This window comes from Cololabis saira, chromosome 9 (genome assembly GCF_033807715.1).
Source record: "Cololabis saira isolate AMF1-May2022 chromosome 9, fColSai1.1, whole genome shotgun sequence".
NCBI classification, from domain to species: domain Eukaryota; kingdom Metazoa; phylum Chordata; class Actinopteri; order Beloniformes; family Belonidae; genus Cololabis; species Cololabis saira.
In genome coordinates, this window is record NC_084595.1 from 6,424,675 (window position 1) to 6,443,315 (window position 18,641).

The following is an 18,641-nucleotide window of genomic DNA, read 5'->3' on the forward strand; positions in this document are numbered from 1 at the left end:
AATTAATGCTTTTAAAAAAGTTGAAGAAAAAAAAAACAAAAAAAACGTTGACGTGAAGCTTTATTCTTTGAGTTTCATCATTAATTGTTGCCAATATGTGTTTTTGAATATATCTGTGAATGCGTTTTACCGAATACTACATGGGAGCGCTTTTATTGGGCAGTGCGCGTGTCCGCGGGGAAAGTGCGTTGTTTCTCACCCGCGTTAATGAGCCGCGTGGCGCGTTCACGGCTCTGGTGCGGGATGGATGTGTATCCCGCAGATAACTATCGTCCTGTAGATCTGGGGCTGTTAGTTTATCTGATCAGTGACGGCGGTGACGACTCTCCCCCCCGCGGGGAAACACGTGGACGTACAGTAACAATAACACCAGCTCATTAAGCATGATTTATGGTCCCGCGTTACACCGACGCAGAGCCTACGCCGTAGGTCTGCGCGTAGCCGCGTACCCTACGCCGTGGATTTAACGCGGAACCATAAATCAGGCTTTACTGTCCTGACTGGAGCGCTAATGAAACCACGTGTTCAGTGATTTGCAGCCTGTTGCCCCTTTATCTACATACAGGACTGTCTCAGAAAATTAGAATATTGTGATAAAGTCCTTTATTTTCTGTAATGCAAAAATGTCATACATTCTGGATTCATTACAAATCAACTGAAATATTGCAAGCCTTTTATTATTTTAATATTGCTGATCATGGCTTACAGTTTAAGAAAACTCAAATATCCTATCTCAAATATTCTGGGAATCTTAAGATGTAAGCTATAATCAGCAATATTAAAATAATAAAAGGCTTGCAATATTTCAGTTGAATTGTAATGAATCCAGAATGTATGACATTTTAGTTTTTGTAATTGCATTACAGAAAATCACAATATTCTAATTTTCTGAGACAGTCCTGTATATGCTCACATTACATAGATAAACGGAATCGTCCCGTATTTTGGATATAAGATAAAAATGTTTCATAGGGGGGTCCAGATGGGGCCACTTAAATTCTTGGGGTGGACACCAAAAATAAAAGCCATCATTACAGGACTTTATTACTGTTGTAGTATACAGGTTCAGAAATATATATATATATATACATTTTTTTTTTACTTTCTAACTTGTCTGCATATATATTAATAGTTAATACCATGTTGGTAAAAACCTAAGGCATATATATATATATATATATATATATATATATATATATATATATGCATTTTTAATATATATCATATATATTTTAATATATCATATATATTTATTTTATAAATATACGTATATATTTATAAACAGAACCAAACGCAGGCTGAACGTCTCTGGTAAAGCTAAATCTGGACCATGTAAGACGAGCTGGAGACACAACAATGTTGACCGTCTTTTTTTAGGCCAAATATGGGAAATGCCAAGTTGACCCCCCCCTGGAAGAAAAGTTGTCAATGGGTGTCCTGCAATTGGTGGGTTCATGTTAAAGTGCCCTTGTGCCTTTACACTTCCAATGTAAGTGTGAGCACACTTAGTTACAACCTTACATAAGTGTGTTCCTGCATGATGTTCTCATAATAGTCAGAAAACTTTGAACTACAAGACTCTATACATTCAATGTTTACCGTTTTGTACATGAATAGCAGAAGTGTTGGGACACTTGCAAGTCACATTTTTAGTCAAGATGAGGGTGGAAGTCCATCCTCCATCCCAAAGATGACACAGATTTACTCCCCCATCGAAAAAGGGGGGAAGATAAGACACATAATAAGGAATATTGAGTTTGTTTTCTTTGGAATTTATGATTGATTAAAAGTCTTAACATTGATGGAAAGCAACCAAAGACTTCTGCTTTTGTCATTTCTGTTAAGATCACAATGACAGTTTTAAACTGAGACAGAAGTATGTGTAGAAAATGCAGCGTTTTAGCATGTAAAGTAAAGTTCTCCATTTGGATCACAATATTTCTGTGGTATTTTTTACCAAAGAATGACAGAGATATTTAATTAAAATGTCAAATTGTTGACAATTGAAATTGTGACAAAATTAAAAAAAAAAAAAAAAAAAAAAGGTTATAATATACCTCCTTCAATGCTACATCTTAGTGCTTGAAACAAAAAACAGTTTTGTGAACCAGTTTTGGTTAATTACAGTACTTACAGATTAAAACAAGCTAAAATGAGTAATTGCAGGGCATTGTAATCTATTGTACTTAGATTTGCATACATGGGAAACATTGTTCTTCTGTAGTAATTCATAATTTAATTCCTTCTGCATTTTATGCTAATGGTCACATTAGAACCTGTAACACTTTGCATACTATTTTCAAACAGGAGAAGCGTCAGTTGACAGTTAAACTGGCAATCACACTTCCCAACATTTAAGCTGCAGCACCATAAAAACCTGCTTCACTTCAGGCTGTGAAAGCAGGGAAAGAAACACTGTTGCAGTACAATTAACATCAATGATGGTTGACTGGAGTCTGCAACCCCAAGACAAAAGATCATTCCTGGCATCAACTTATCACCCCCTCTTTGGTTCAGGGAGACATCACCCCCCGTTCCATGTGGGGTCTCTCGTGGAAACGCAGTGTCTTCTCAAACTGCCCACGTCGGCCTGCGTGGCCAGAAGCCAACGAGAGGCACAGCTGTGTTTTAAAACCAGACAACGGCCAGACCCCAGTCACCATGAGTGTGTGACCGGACTCTAATGTCTTTTTACTAAAGTATCAAAAAGTGGTTCAAACTGAGTCCTCATGGTCAAACAAGGAAACAATGGAAACCGTTGCTTTTCATGTTAATGAAAACATTGTTTGTTTTGTCTCTTTTTTTCCAGTCGTTGCTGGACTTATGGCAGGGAAGACCAGACCATGATCCTACAAGCTCCAGTCATGAAGGTACCGCACCAGCAGACATTAGTCAACATTAGACGGGAAATTGCAGCTTGGATTGTTGAAAATCGTGAATAATATTATAGTCCCAGGGGACAAAATTATCATCACTTTTATTTTTTATTAGCAGCCTACGGGGTTAGAGAGATTGAAGGTTTGTCCTGCTTGTAGACTACCTAGACTTAGACCCCGTCCACACGTAGCCGGATATCTGCGGATATCTGCTAAACCGGAGATATTTTCCTACGTTCCTACGACCTGTCATCCACACGAAAACGCAAATAAACGAAGGTTTAAAAAAACTCCGGGCAAAGTGAAGATTTTTGAAAACTCCGTTTATGTAGATGCGTGTAGGCACACACAACCGGAGTTTTGCGTTTTCGAACATCACATTATGCACCAAAACAACAACAAATCTGCTCTGACGTGCGACTTTTGTTTACTATAGAAATACAGATGATCCAGCATCTGTTCTCCAAGCTATTTATTAAATAAATGGTCTCTGGTCTTGACCACCGCTTACTGCGTTACACCGACGCAGAGGCTACACCGTAGGTTACGCGGCGACGCGCACCCTACGGTGCCCGCGGAGCGGCGCGGCCCGCGGAGGTGCAGCTTCCCGGGAGCCGCAGATGATCTACAGGTTAGAATGCTTATGAATGTGGTCGAAAACGCAGATCTTCGGTTATGTGTGGATGCAAATTTTTTTATAAACGGAGGGGGGAAATATTCGTTTTTAAAAATACCCGGCTACGTGTGGACGGGGTCTTATTTAAGATCATTTATCTATCTCAGGGGTCGGCAACTCGCGGCTCTAGAGCCGCATGCGGCTCTTTAGCGCCGCCCTAGTGGCTCCTGGAGCTTTTTTAAACATGTTTGACCTATTTTTTTTTCCTTTTTTTCTTCTTTTTCTCTTTTTTCCCTTTTTTCTTATTTTTTAACTTTTTTCTTCTTTTTTTCTCTTTTTTCTTCCTTTTTCCTTTCCTTTTTAATCTCGACATTTCAACTTTTTTCTCGAAATTTTGACTTTTTTCTCGACATTTTGACTTTTTTCACGAAATTCTGACTATTTCCTCGACATTTCAACTTTTTTCTCAACATTTCGACTTTTTTCTCGAGATTGTACTTCAACATTAATCTCGAAATTTTGACTTTTTTCTCGACATTTCAACTTTTTTTCTCGAAGTGCATAATGAAAAAAATAAATCTTCCCCCAGTTATAACTAATATAGATTCATGCAGCATGTGTTGCTTTCATTCTAAGGTTTATACAAGACTTTTCATTTTTTGCGGCTCCAGACATATTTGTTTTTTGTGTTTTTGGTCCAATACGGCTCTTTCTACATGTTGGGTTGTCGACCCCTGGTCTGTCTGCTTGACTGTTCAGACCAGACAAACATACAGTGAAAGTGGACATGTCTTAACTGTATATTTGGGCACTATTTATTGTATATTTTAAGCTCTTCTTTTCAACTTTGACACTGTCTTTCAATGTTGTCTAGTCCCTCTAATTTTTTAGACATCAGCGAAATAAGGCAGGGAAATCACCATGCCTAGGCTGAAGGGAGGGCCGCCCCCGCCGCCCGACGACGCCTCCGACTTCTCCATGGACGCAGAGGAAACGAAGGCCCTTTACTTGCAAAGAACATGCCTTGAGAAAGCTTCTCCTCTAAGCAAATATATCGAGGCCGAGCACCAGGAAGCAGGACTGTTACCGTTGTCTCCACTCGACGCCACTCTGGACCTCCAGAAGAAGAGGAGGAAGAAGTGTGGGGCGTGCACTCCCTGCCTCCGCAGAGAGAACTGCGGCTCTTGTGGAAACTGCTTGAACCGCCGGACGGGGAAACAGATCTGCAAGCAGCGCAAATGTGACCAGCTGAAGAAACGACGGGGCGAACTGGAAATCAGTGAGGTACGATGTTCACACAGTCTACTCAGAATCATTCATTCATTCATTCATTCATTCATTCATTCATTCATTCATTCATTCATTCATTCATTCATCCATCCATTCATTCATTCATTCATTCATTCATTCATTCATTCATTCATTCATTCATTCATTCATTCATTCATTCATTCCTTCATTCATTCATGCATCCATGCATAGATGCATAGATGGATGGATGGATGGATGGATAGATGGATGAATGGATGGATGGATGGATGGATGGATGGATGGATGCATGAATGGATGAATGGATGGATGAATGAATGAATGGATGGATGCATGGATGAATGGATGGATGGATGCATGGATGAATGGATGGATGAATGGATGCATGCATGCATGAATGGATGCATGGATGAATGGATGGATGGATGAATGAATGGATGGATGCATGCATGAATGGATGAATGGATGGATGAATGAATGAATGGATGGATGCATGGATGAATGGATGCATGCATGAATGAATGGATGGATGCATCCATCCATGCATGCATCCATCCATCCATCCATCCATCCATCCATCCATCCATCCATCCATCCATCCATCCATCCATCCATCCTGCAGATCTCAGGTCTCAGAGCAGATGGTAGTAATTATCTGCTACTTCAAATACAATTACAGAACAAACTTCTTATGATCAATGATGCAATGCTGTTTCACGGGGATGAATAAACTACTACTCGCTTTACAAACACTCTTACAACCAATAGTTATTTGTAATTGCATGCAGAACCTTGGGCATCCCTTGCTAAATCCTATTTTGTTGGTTTTAAAAGAGAAGTAAGACACCTGTGGCAAAGAGAGCCTTTCTTTAAGAAAGTGTCACTTTTTATTTCATGATGTCAAAGCTTGTAGCGAAGATTTCGCCTCCTCCGCTCACCCCCCACTAGAAGACCTGTTAATTGTCTTGGGCTTTGAAATAACCATCTATTATATAAATTACAGGTAGAGCGGGTGTATGCTCGGAGTCTGCATGTGTAAAAAGGACATGGGTTTCTGACCTGCATTCGTTATGGTCATGCAAATGTTTGTTGGAGTCTGCTTGTATAGTTTCCTTCTGATAAGGCAGGGATTGTTTCAGACTGAGTTTACAGGCTGGGACTGGACTGCATTTGCGTTTGCGCGGTTGAAAGACTGAGGGCTACCAAACGGCAGCAGAGAATTCCTTCAGTTCCCTGAGCTTTGTCCTTTGACCCCTACAGCTCGCAGTGAGGATGGGGGTTAACCCTAGGCCAATTTGTATTTGTGTGTGTGTGAGTTGGGTAAAGAAAGGGAGAGAGTGGGGGCTTCTTAAGTCTTCTGTGTTAATGGAAGTGTGCATGTGTGTTTGTATGTACACCGGCATCTTGAACGGAGGCAGAGGAGGGGGATGGGCTGGAAAGTTAGAGAAGAGGATGGAAAGATGTCAACAGGGTCAACAGAAATAACCAGGATGGGCCACAAAGGCATGTCCGAGCAGGCTCGCAAATAATAATAAGAAGCACAATGTCTGTAGACCGTGTTAAGAATCTCTTACATATATATCCCTGGAGCATGTTGTCCATGTTTCCCAAAGGCTGTAAGGCAAAAATGACTTGTGGAGTAAAAAATAGCCCAAAAAAAATAGTATTAATCTCGACATTTCAACTTTTTTCTCGACATTTCGACTTTTTTCTCGAGATTGTACTTCAACATTAATCTCGAAATTTTGACTTTTTTCTCGACATTTCAACCTTTTTTCTCAACATTTCGACCTTTTTTCTCGAAGTGCATAATGAAAAAAATAAATCTTCCCCCAGTTATAACTAATATAAACAAAAGCATGTCCAAGCAGGCTCGCAAATAATAATAAGAAGCACAATGTCTGTAGACCATGTTAAGAATCTCTTACATATACTGTATATCCCTGGAGCATGTTGTCAGTGTTTCCCAAAGGCTGTAAGGCAAAAATAACTTGTGGAGTAAAAAATAGGCCAAAAATCTGTGTTAATCTTGACATTTCGACTTTTTTTCATGAAATTCTGACTATTTCCTCGACATTTCAACTGTTTTCTCGACATTTCAACTTTTTTCTCGAGATTGTACTTCAACATTAATCTCAAAATTTTGACTTTTTTCTTGACATTTCGACTTTTTTCTCAACATTTCGGCCTTTTTTCTCGAAATTTTGACTTTTTTCTCGACATTTCGACTTTTTTCGACATTTCAACTTTTTTCTCAACATTTCGACCTTTTTTCTCGAAGTGCATAATGAAAAAAATAAATCTTCCCCCAGTTATAACTAATATAAACAAAAGCATGTCCAAACAGGCTCGCAAATAATAATAAGAAGCACAATGTCTGTAGACCGTGTTAAGAATCTCTTACATATATATCCCTGGAGCATGTTGTCAATGTTTCCCAAAGGCTGTAAGGCAAAAATAACTTGTGGAGTAAAAAATAGCCCAAAAAAAATAGTATTAATCTCGACATTTCGACTTTTTTCACGAAATTCGGACTATTTCCTCGACATTTCAACTTTTTTCTCGACATTTCGACTTTTTTCTCGAGATTGTACTTCAACATTAATCTCAAAATTTTTACTTTTTTCTCGACATTTCAACTTTTTTCTCGATATTTCGACTTTCTTCTTGAAATTTCGACTTTTTTCTCAACATTTCAACCTTTTTTCTCTGCATAATGAAAAAATAAATCTTCCCCCAGTTATAACTAATATAAACAAAAGCATGTCCACGCAGGCTCGCAAATAATAATAAGAAGCACAATGTCTGTAGACCATGTAAAGAATCTCTTACATATATATCCCTGGAGCATGTTGTCAATGTTTCCCAAAGGCTGTAAGGCAAAAATAACTTGTGGAGTAAAAAATAGCCCAAAAATCTGTTACAAAAACTTAGTCCAACACTTCAACAGCATCCTCCTGCTCAGCATGCTTAAAGTTAAGAATCTCAGGAAAATGTAAGTGGTTCAAAGCAAAGCCAAGAGAGCTGGACATTAATACTTGCCTTGTGTAGCCAGAGGTGTCTTCAGTATTCACATTCATTACTCAGGTAGAAGTATAGATACTAGAGTTTAAAAATACTCCTGTAGAAGTTGAAGTATCAACTCAAGTTTTTTACTCAAGTAAAAGTATAAAAGTACTGGTTTCAAAACTACTTAAAGTATAAAAGTAAAAGTAATGTAAGGGGGAAAAAAGCCATTAAGGACAAAAGCCATTGAAAATGAATGTATCTTAGGCCCCGTTTACACGGAGCAAAAACGGAGGCGTTTTCATGCGTTTTGGACGTTCGTTTACACGAAAACGAAGCTCAAAGCCCCCAAAAACGATCATTTCAAAAACTCAGTTTTCACGTTTGCGTCTAAACAGAGGAAAACGGAGATTTAGGCTTCAGAACGTCACATTATGAGACAGAAACGTCACCAGCGTCATGTGTGCGACCTGTGTTTACAATTTGTTTGGCCACCGTCAATATTTTCTTGTATTTTACCTGTTTTATATTCTATATAAAAGACTCTCGTTCCGTCTTGGAAGGAAAGCCTGAATTATGGTCCCGCGTTAAATCGACGCAGAGCCTACGGCGTAGGGTACGCGGCGATGCGCGCCGTACGGTGTGCGTCGCCGCGTACCCTACGCCGTAGGCTCTGCGTTGGTGTAACGCGGAACCATAAATCAGCCTTAACTGGAAGTTACACGTGTCATTTGTTGATGTTTTTTCCAGGATTCTGATTGGCTGGCATGATGTTAACAGCGTTTTCATGCGGGTCCGTGTAAACGAGGATATTTTTGAAAACGTAGAGGGGAAAATATCCGTTTTTGTAAATACCCGGCTACGTGTAAACGTGGCCTTAGTATAATGCAAATATATTAAAGAAGCATATATGTTACTATTGAGCATTAACATGTGTTTCAGAGAGCAGCAGATATGATGACTAGTTGCCTATAAGTATTGTAATGGTGCAAAAAGTCAAACTTCATGTTCATGTTATCATTTATCCTAACCTTTATTGGAATGTACATCCAAGTTTAGTTGCAGGAATCTGAGGGAACGGATGTAAGAACAAAACTGGACAAGAACATCTGAAACAACCACAACCAAATTCACTCTATCCGGATGGAGCAATTTAACTGGATAGTTTTTTTTTAAAGGCCGAAATGAAATAGAGTAACGAGGCTGTTTTTCAAATGTAAGGAGTAAAAAGTACAGATAATTGTGTGAAAATGTAAGAAGTAAAAGTAAAAAGTCGTCTGAAAAATAATTACTCCAGTGAAGTATAGATAACCAAAATTTCTACTTAAGTAAGGTAACAAAGTATTTGTACTTTGTTACTTGACACCTCTGTGTGTAGCTCAGTATCTGCCACAACTGATACCATGGTTGTCGTCAGAATTTATTGACAGAATTGATCTTGGAATTATTTTTCCTGTTCTTTTGATACAGACTTCTCTGGCCATTGGTCTGCATTTTGAAAAAGCTACTGCAATAGACTCACTGATATATCCATTAAGGGACTGCTACATCCATTCCTACATGTCAGCAATGTAATATATTGCAAAAAAAGCGATGTGGACATGTGGCTATAATGATGGTTTGGTTCAAAAGCAGCATTTGCGCCTTTGAGGGGCAAAGATTTGCTTAAATTGACCCACTTGTTAACAAATGCATGAGAAAAATTGTTGAAATGTTTCAGAAAATGCTCTTCCAAGAATAATTGAAAGGGGTTTGTATCTTTATCCTTCTCTAGTGTACATCATTTAACAATTTGAGTCCATAAAGGCAAGAATGCTGGCTGATTCTTCACATGGCACTGTATCAACGGCTAACATTGTGATCAGACACATTGGTATTCCAGGCAGACTCTTATCAGCAACAAGTCCAAAGGTCAGAGTGTGGGCTTGTTATCAGCGCCTTTGGCAAATGTCATGTGAACATCTGTAATAGCAGCTGTAACGTTTATAAAAAATTATTGAGGTTTTTGAGAAACTCGTGTTCATATCCAAATCCTTCACAGGGATTTCTGATCATTTTAAAAAAAGACGACGCCAGGCCAGGTTCTGCTCACATTGCAAAGGTTTATCTGAGGGTACCTGTACCGGAGAGGCCCTACCGACCCCCCCGTCCAAAACGTGTGGAGACTTTTGGGGTGAAAAGTTCAGAACCCTGTACAGTTATTCACCTTAACGTGCATTTGTAGAAAAAAAGAAACGACTACATAAATGGATCTTGGCATCGCTTGGTTTCCTCAGTGCCAGAATGTCTTGTCTTGAAAGTGTTGTAAAAGGAATTGCAACATTATAAAGTTGTAAACCCTTTACTGTCTACACTTTTTGGCAATATATTGCAGTTAGTTGGTTCTACAGTATATTACAGTTATACTACATTACATTACATTACAGTTATACTACATTATACTACAGTATTAACAAAGGAAATTGTGTTAAAGAGACAAAGTATGAAATACTTTTGCGTTACTGCAACTTTTGCAGAGTAATGAGTAATCCAAAAATTAATGTTAAAATGAATGAAAGACTCTTTTTAGTTTTCAATACTGTCACAGTTAGATCTGAATGTGGGTTTTCACAGAGTTTATTATTACAAATAATTTAAAAACACAAATACAGATAACAATCAATCAATTGGTTTGTAAAATGGGACTCCCCAGAAGCTAACTGTGCTTATGAATAGGGGCCCAGTCACACAGCAGAACAACTATAAATTACACATATAATACATATACATATAATAACCTTATAACCTAAAAAAAAGAAAAAACACACAATAAAACCCTGAGACCTCCTCAGATTTCAAAGATACAAAGATATTCTTGTAAAAAATAATACATCAGGTATTGGTACATAAACATAATTTAAAAGAAGAGACATAATTTAACAACAATTTTTGTTTTAGTCTCTTTTTGAAAATTGAGAGAGATCCACACTCTTTTATAGAAACTATCAATCTCATTCCAAATTTCTAGACCTTTGCAGGTTACACTAAAACTCGTACATTTCAGTTTCCTTTTCTGTGGTTTGGTGGGAGCAGATACTTCCTGCTCGTGTCCAATATATCAGAAGTTCACACAGGAAATTTAGAGAACGCTTGACTTTTAAGGTGCTGACTTCTCTATTCAACCAAAACTTTCCCACACATTTAATCCATTGACTCTTCCTATTTTGAAAATGAAATCAATCAATCACTCGATCTTTATTTGTATATCCTTTTTAAAACAACCCCCCAAAAATTGCTTTGCAATTAAAATTCAATAAAATTATGGACATTACAACAATAATCATAAAACATGTAAACTCATACTACAAGACTGTCTCAGAAAATTAGAATATTGTGATTTTCTGTAATGCAATTACAAAAACAAAAATGTCATGCATTCTGGATTCATTACAAATCAACTGAAATATTGCAAGCCTTTTATTATTTTAATATTGCTGATCATGGCTTACAGCTTAAGAAAACTCAAATATCCTATCTCAAAAAATTTGAATATTCTGGGAATCATAATCTTAAACTGTAAGCCTTAATCAGCAATATTAAAATAATAAAAGGCTTGCAATATTTCATTGATTTGTAATGAATCCAGAATGTATGACATTTTTGTTTTTTTAATTGGATTACAGAAAATAAAGAACTTTATCACAATATTCAAATTTTCTGAGACAGTCCTGTATGTGCCAAATGCCAGTCTGGGTCTTTAGTTCAGATTAGTTCAAGCAGGACAGGGAGTGTTCGTCAGCGGGCGAGCAGCAGCTTTCTGAACAAGTTGCAAACGACGTAGCAAAGTTTGCTTGATGCCAAAATAAAGAACATTAAAATAATCGAGCTGAACTGATGAAAGCACGAACGGCTTCTCAAGATCACAACGTCTCAGGAACGGCTCGACTTGTGAGGAGTTGAATTCATCTGGTCATCAAATTTTGATCTGTTATCAAGAGCCACACCCATATTTCTGACTACCTGGTTAAAGTGAGGAACACGTGGAAATACTGCGCTGGTGGAGGAAATACAATGCAATGTTTTACTCTCTTTAAACAGAGGCTTGATCTGCAGATAGATCTGCAGATCATCTGCATGCAGATAAAAGGAGACATTATGAAGGGAAATTATTGATCCAATGGCAGCATGCATAATGAAAATAGGACAGGGCCCAAAATGCAAAAGGTAAAATATTAAAGAGATTAAAGATCAGTCAGGGAGGGCGGATATATTTGTCAGTGGGGTTGATTTGCTTCAAACCCTTTGGTCCAAACTGACACATTTCAATCAACTCTGTGAGGAATTAATGGACAGGTGTCACATGTACAATTAAAAAGTTCACTTGTGTACTTACTGTTATACAAATGCAAGTACGTGTGTATGATATTGAAATGACGTGTAGTATTGATCCTCTTTGCTTTCCAGAATTTAACATGTAACATACATGTATATTGAGTTAATAAAGTTAATAATGTAATTAATTAATTAATAATAGTCAATAATGTAACATAAATGATGAATGATTATATCAAGTTTTCAGTCGGTATGTTTTCTTCTGCTCTGATTATTCTTGCATTCGTTTTCCAAGACAGTGATCAGAGCTGGTAGAGGAGCCAAAAATTGTACTCAAGTAAAAGTACTGTTACTTCAGAATAATATGACTCAAGTAGAAGTAAAAAGTAGTCAACCAAATAATTACTTGAGTAAAAGTAAAAAAGTACTTGGTGAAAAAACTACTCAAGTACTGAGTAACTGTTGAGTAACGTCTGATTTATTTTTTTAACACAACCATTCAAACAGACAAAAGTACAAAATAATCATCTTCAGGCAAATTAAATCAATAAAATGATAAAATAAATTAAAATTAATAAAAAATAGCTTAAATTAAATTCATCTTAAAGTAAATTCAAGTACTTTAATAAAATAAATAAAATAATAACAGAATAAAAAATAAATTAAGCACAAGTAGCACAACATTTCAAGCCTTTGTACTTTTCTTTTTTAACCAGAACTAGAACAAACATGAACTCATAGAAACTCTGTGTGTGTTTGAGTCTGTGTAAATGTGACAAAACATGCAAAAACAAACATTTTTCCCAAAGAATCACCCAGTGATGTCATGAGATTGACGCGTACGTGGATAAAAGGGATAAAAGAAAAGTAACAGCTCAACGTAGCCTAATGTAGCGGAGTAAGAGGAACAGTTTCTTCTTCACAAATCTACTCAAGTAAAAGTAAAAAGTATAGTGATTCAAAACTACTCCTAAAAGTACAACATTTCCCAAAACTTACTCAAGTAAATGTAACGGAGTAAATGTAACTCGTTACTACCCTCCTCTGCAGTGAAACAGCTCAAGTTAAGGATTATTTGGAGCATCTGATGTCATTGAGATATTTAACAGACTGATACAGTGTATTTCTGACAGAGTAGCCAGTACAATTAAGAGCCCTGAAGAATATTTGTAGCTGTTTCCTGTAAGAGAATCAGGGGTTTGTGTGTGAAGTGCACGGGGAGCAGGAGTCCAGGGTTTCATGGGCTCCCTCCCCCACATCCCTCCCGTTCTGCCCTCTGACCTTTTATCTGGAAGCTGCAGCTGAGTCTCTCACCGGCTGTCAACCGCGTCCTCCGTCTTCTCCCGCGACAGCTGCTCGCCGGTGCGCACTGATAGGTACAGAGCGCACGCAGCTTTCATGCAGCCCTTTTGATGCTCTTCTAAAACAAAATAAGTCTGGTTTGTGTGCGCGCGTGGGCGTAGGTTTTTGTGTCATAGAAATTGCAAAATCTAGGGAGGCTAGTCTGTTGTTAAACGTTAGTAAAAAGCAGCAAGAGATGTTTGTGAATTAAATGAAAGCTGAATAAAGATGCATTTTTTATGATGACAATATCTAAGAATACAGGACTGTCCCAGAAAATTAGAATATTGTGATAAAGTTCTTTATTTTCTGTAATGCAATTAAAAAAACAAAAATGTCATACATTCTGGATTCATTACAAATCAACTGAAATATTGCAAGCCTTTTATTATTTTAATATTGCTGATCATGGCTTACAGTTTAAGATTAAGATTCCCAGAATATTCTAATTTTTTGAGATAGGATATTTGAGTTTTCTTAAGCTGTAAGCCATGATCAGCAATATTAAAATAATAAAAGGCTTGCAATATTTCAGTTGATTTGTAATGAATACAGAATGTATGACATTTTTGTTTTTGTAATTGCATTACAGAAAATCATAATATTCTAATTTTCTGAAACAGTCCTGTAGAAAAATCTGCCAGTGGGACAAGATTTATTTTCATTTTTCATTACAAACCGCTTTTTTCATTACAACCATAAAAATCTTGTTCCACTGGCAGATTTTTCTACTTATTTTAAGTGAAAATCTACTTAAAACAGGGGAAAATTGTTGTTTTTTCCAGTGATGAGTCTTGTTTTAAGTGTAATGAGATTTTTTTTTTTTTTTTACTAAAAATGAGACATTTTAACTAGAAATAAGACAAATATTCTTGTTAAGATTTTGAGTTTTTGCAGTGCAGCAGCTTGTCTGACCTCCTGTTGTCATCTTCTTCTTCTCCTGGCCATCCCTGTGTGTGTGTGTGTGCGTGTGTGTGCGTGTGTGTGTGTGTGTGTGTGTGTGTGTGTGTGTGTGTGTGTGTGTGTGTGTGTGTGTGTGTGTGTGTGTGTGTGTGTGTGTGTGTGTGTGTGTGTGTGTGTGTGTGTGTGTGTGTGTGTGTGTGTGTGTGTGTGTGTGTGTGCATGTGCTTTTTCAGTGATAACCAGGTGTGTGTTGGAAAGTGTGAAGGATGAAAAGAGATTGTTTTTTGTTCTGTTAGATTTTCTTCCTCTCAAACAATAGAGGAAGAACGGACTAAAAGAGGAATCATGATTTCCTATAATCGTTGTTTATTCCGTCCTTTAATGATTAATAACCAACTCCAGTTACTTTTCCTGCACGGTGACGTGTTTCTGCTCGTCGGCCCACCTGCGACGAAAGCGCAGTGAAGCCGAGCAGCCGCTCGTGCTGTCCAGCTCGCTACAATCACGCCTCGACTCCCACATAAACACACACATTCACACACACACGTGGCCCGCGTGACGTCAGCCGAGGGGATTTCCCGTGCCATACGAGAGCGTCAGAGAGACACCACAAACGCTGTGTCACCGTGTGGCTGCCTCGCCTAACTGTGCCACACTTTCAGCTCCTTTCCCTGCACGGTTCCCCCAGCCTGCCGACCTCCCGCCGTCTGTCCCTTCCAGTTCCACCTCGGTCCTGCGCGTCCACGCCGGCCCGCCTCAACTTCTGCTGACTTTTATCTTCTTACTTTTGCCGTCTCTCGTTTTTTCCCAGCGACACTTTTCTCCCCTCTCGTACATCGTTTATCTTCATGTCTTAACGGAAGGGTTTGCTGCTTCTTTGCCGTTTGCTATCGTCGAACAGCTCATTTCCCCAAAAACGGGACGGGTGACAGTTATTTTTTGTGACGAGGACTTTAGTGAAAAAGAGAAATGCATCTTCTCTGCGGTACCTGACTGCTGATGCAGACAAAGTAATTTCCCCCTCTGCTTTTGTGGTTTTTGCTCAACGGTCTTGCAAAAGCTGATCCGTGATGTCGGAGATGATCTTTCACATTCAGAATGTAAACATTGTGGACGCAGGCCTCCAAAATATGCCCGGTATGTCATTATCACCAAGACTAGAGGGGAAAAAATTCTAAATATCTGACAGTTTCCCTTAAAATAATAGCTTGAAAATGTTTCTGCATGGGGTTTGCTTTTGCAAATCACGTGAGGAAAAAAGATCAAAGCCGCTCCTTTTGCAAAGTTTTGACGGCTCGGCTTCGCCTTGGTGACGGTGCATAAAAACCTGTGGCGTTTGGTGCCCCTTCCCTTGCCCTGAGTCAGCACGCGGGGCATTGTAATTGCATTGCTCTTTGCCTCTCTTTCGTAGCCCCTTGCAGGGTGTGCGTGTGAGCACGTGTGTGTGTGTGTGTGTGTGTGTGTGTGTGTTTGTGCTGTGCAGTCCAGTCCAGTTATTGCAGGCAGCCCTGACACAGATGGTGCTCAGTGATACCACATACCAGAGGCATTGTTTAGGGAAGGCGAGTTCGAGGAGATAATTGACAAGCATAGAGAGGACCCATCCCCCCAACACACACACGCACACACACACACACACACACACACACACACACACACACACACACACACCTCCCACCTACCTTCACTTTGTCTCTTTATGTCAGCCTCTCTTTTATGAGGCTGCACACACACACACACACACACACACACACACACACACAAACACACACATATATTCGCAGACTTCTTTTTTTTTTTTTGCAACATCTTCTTTCTACTATTTCCCTCTATCTCTCGCCACACACGCTCTCTCTCCTTCAGTTTCAGCCTAGCAGCAGCGCCCGGCCCGCCCTCTGATTGGTGGACAGACCGCCTTTGTGTGCTATCTCTAGTGTGACGTCTCTCGGGCGAGCTCTGTGCTCGCGAGTGTGTGTGTGTGTGTGTATGGATTTGTTCATGAGTGTATATGCTTGAAGAGAAATGGGGGGAGGGGGCGGGTGAACGTACGCCAACATCATATATGCAGGAGGGAAAAAACAAAAAAAAATACATATACGAGTGGGAGGAAAGGAGCGATTGGTGGTACATAGTGAAAAAAAAACAAAAACGCGTGTATGTGTGTGTGTGTTTCTGTGTATGTGCACGTGAGTGCGGTAGACCTATTGGCATACGAGCAAGAGAGAGAGAGAGAAAGAGAGACAGAAGGAGGGGGGTAAGCGCAAGAGAGCAAGGGCGAGAGAGAGAGAGAGAAAGAGAACGTGCGTACGAGGGATCATGTAAAAGCTGATTAAAAACACAAGATGGCTTCCTGAATGGGCCGCCGGAACGCAGACGAGAGAGAGACTGAGAAGTGGGGAGACGCAGAGAGACGAGGAAGAAAGAGAGGAGAGAGAGGGAGAGAGGGATCGGGGTGAGGAGAGGGACGAGGGGGAGCCGGAGTCTCTTCTGATGGGGATTTGGTCGGCAGACGGAGGAGTACGAACCGCGGCAGCTCCGACGCTCGCAGGGTAAATATTCAGCACTCCAGACTATTTTGGGATTGATAGGTGGGGGTGACGGACGGACGGACGGGGGGTTGGCGGGACTTAGGGGCAGCAGCTTGAGACAAAACACATTATTTCACGTTGAGACAGCCGGAGCCATGAAGACCAGGGGTTGGGGGGGGCGGGGGTCGGTCCTCATTAAGAGGATGCTCTGCTTTTAACCATAATAAGCCACTTCCATCCATTCTGTCTCAGCTTTAACTGTTCACTCGTGCACGTTCCGCTTTGCTCTGCTCTCTAAACATCCTTTGGCTGTGAAAGGAACTCACATCTGAACATCTGAACGCTGCACCGGGTCCAGAGAGAGACATTACATAATTGTGTGAAGGAAACTGAACCTCATTCTGATGCTGAAAGTGCCGGCTCACTGTTTTCAGCACAAATCAAAGCAAAAATCCCAACGTTGTACGAATGTTGTCCGATTCCTGCTGGGGTTGGGGGGCAGGATTGGCAGAAATGCCACACAGCTATGAATGAAGGTGGAACATTTTCTTTGAACAGGCCCTTGTCGCATTGTTGTATTGATTGTTATTCTTACCCCCCTCCCATCTCTCTCTCTCTCTCTCTGCTTCCTTCTCTCACCTCCCTCACCCGTTCCCATCAATGGCTGTAAAGGTGGAATATTTCGAAGACAACAGTCGAGGCTGCTCGGGACATCCTGAAGTAGCGGTGGAGGTAAGACGGGGGTTCACCGGGTTCATGTTTCTGTGCCGTTGTGTCCGTCGTCTCTCACTCATGTGTGTGTTATCCCATCGAATCTGGCCGGGGTGATTATTAGCTGTTGCCTCATATCTTTCTTTGAGGTGTAAAATAGCGAGCAGTTCCTCATCGCCGTTTGTTGTGACATCCTCGTTTCATTTCGGTGTGTATTTTTCCGGGAATGGACCGGTGGCTACTGGAACAGAGAAAGACATCTGCGAGGTGTCTTGTGATTGTTTTCCCCCCAATAACGATTGCCGGATGGAACACAGGTACATCACGACTAACGTGCAGGTACGTTAGATCAGTTCCTAGAGCTGCCGCTCACGAGCCGGCGGTTAGAAACTCCGGCCACTTTTGGCTTTATCTTCAAGCCACAGCGAGCCGAGCGGCTCACGCTGAAGCAGAGGCATCAGTCGGGTTTAAAAGTCCCACGCTGCCCGCTGATTGGTGCCAGAGCCAGGCATGTGTAGATGCGAGAGACCAGTTTCAGACGGGAGGAGGAGGAGGAGGAACTCTGGCTGGCGCGCCGGCTCAGGAGCCGGGGAGGGATCGTCCTGCCTTCTCCTCGGTTTCTGGAGTCAAATGAGGTAAAGGGAGTAAAAGTTAGTGGGTCACGCATGCGCACAGGTTTGATGGTCGGGCGTAGTAACCTGTGGCGTGGAGCCGCTAAAACAGCTGCCGTTATCCGGCTCGCTGGAGTGTTTATGTGGAAAAGGAGGGACGAAGACGCATCAAACGTGTTGACGGAATAAAGTTAATCTTGCCATGGCCTTTGTAAGAGACGGCAGCGAGGTTTGTCTCGACTTCCAGAGAATGTGCACAGAAAGGAAGTGACAAAAAACTCGACATTTGACATTTGCTCATCGCTACGGTGATGTGAAATGTAGGTTAGTTTGTTAGTTTCATATGTCATAAGTGTGTTCAGATCTCTTGTACTTGCAGCCAGCTTCACTCTTAAGCCTGCCTTAATCACCGTCCATATGTAGACAGTTGCTTTATCTTCAAAAGTATGGATTACCATCTGGTTTAAAG

The 18,641-nt window shown here is 40.2% G+C and overlaps 1 protein-coding gene across 2 annotated transcripts in view; it reads left to right on the forward strand.

Annotated features, from left to right (window-relative positions):
• Nucleotides 1-4,370: 4,370 nt before the first annotated feature.
• Nucleotides 4,371-18,641, forward strand: part of tet3 (tet methylcytosine dioxygenase 3) — a 57,798-nt gene continuing 43,527 nt past the window's right edge. The window contains exons 1-2 of one of the 2 annotated variants that reach the window (XM_061730355.1): nt 4,371-4,776; nt 17,523-17,582. In XM_061730355.1, coding sequence (XP_061586339.1) covers nt 4,414-4,776; nt 17,523-17,582 — 423 coding nt within the window. In that variant the 5' untranslated portion in view covers nt 4,371-4,413. Of the gene's footprint in view, nt 4,777-16,606; nt 16,872-17,522; nt 17,583-18,641 lie in introns of those variants that run through there. The other variant, XM_061730356.1, reaches the window with a different exon arrangement.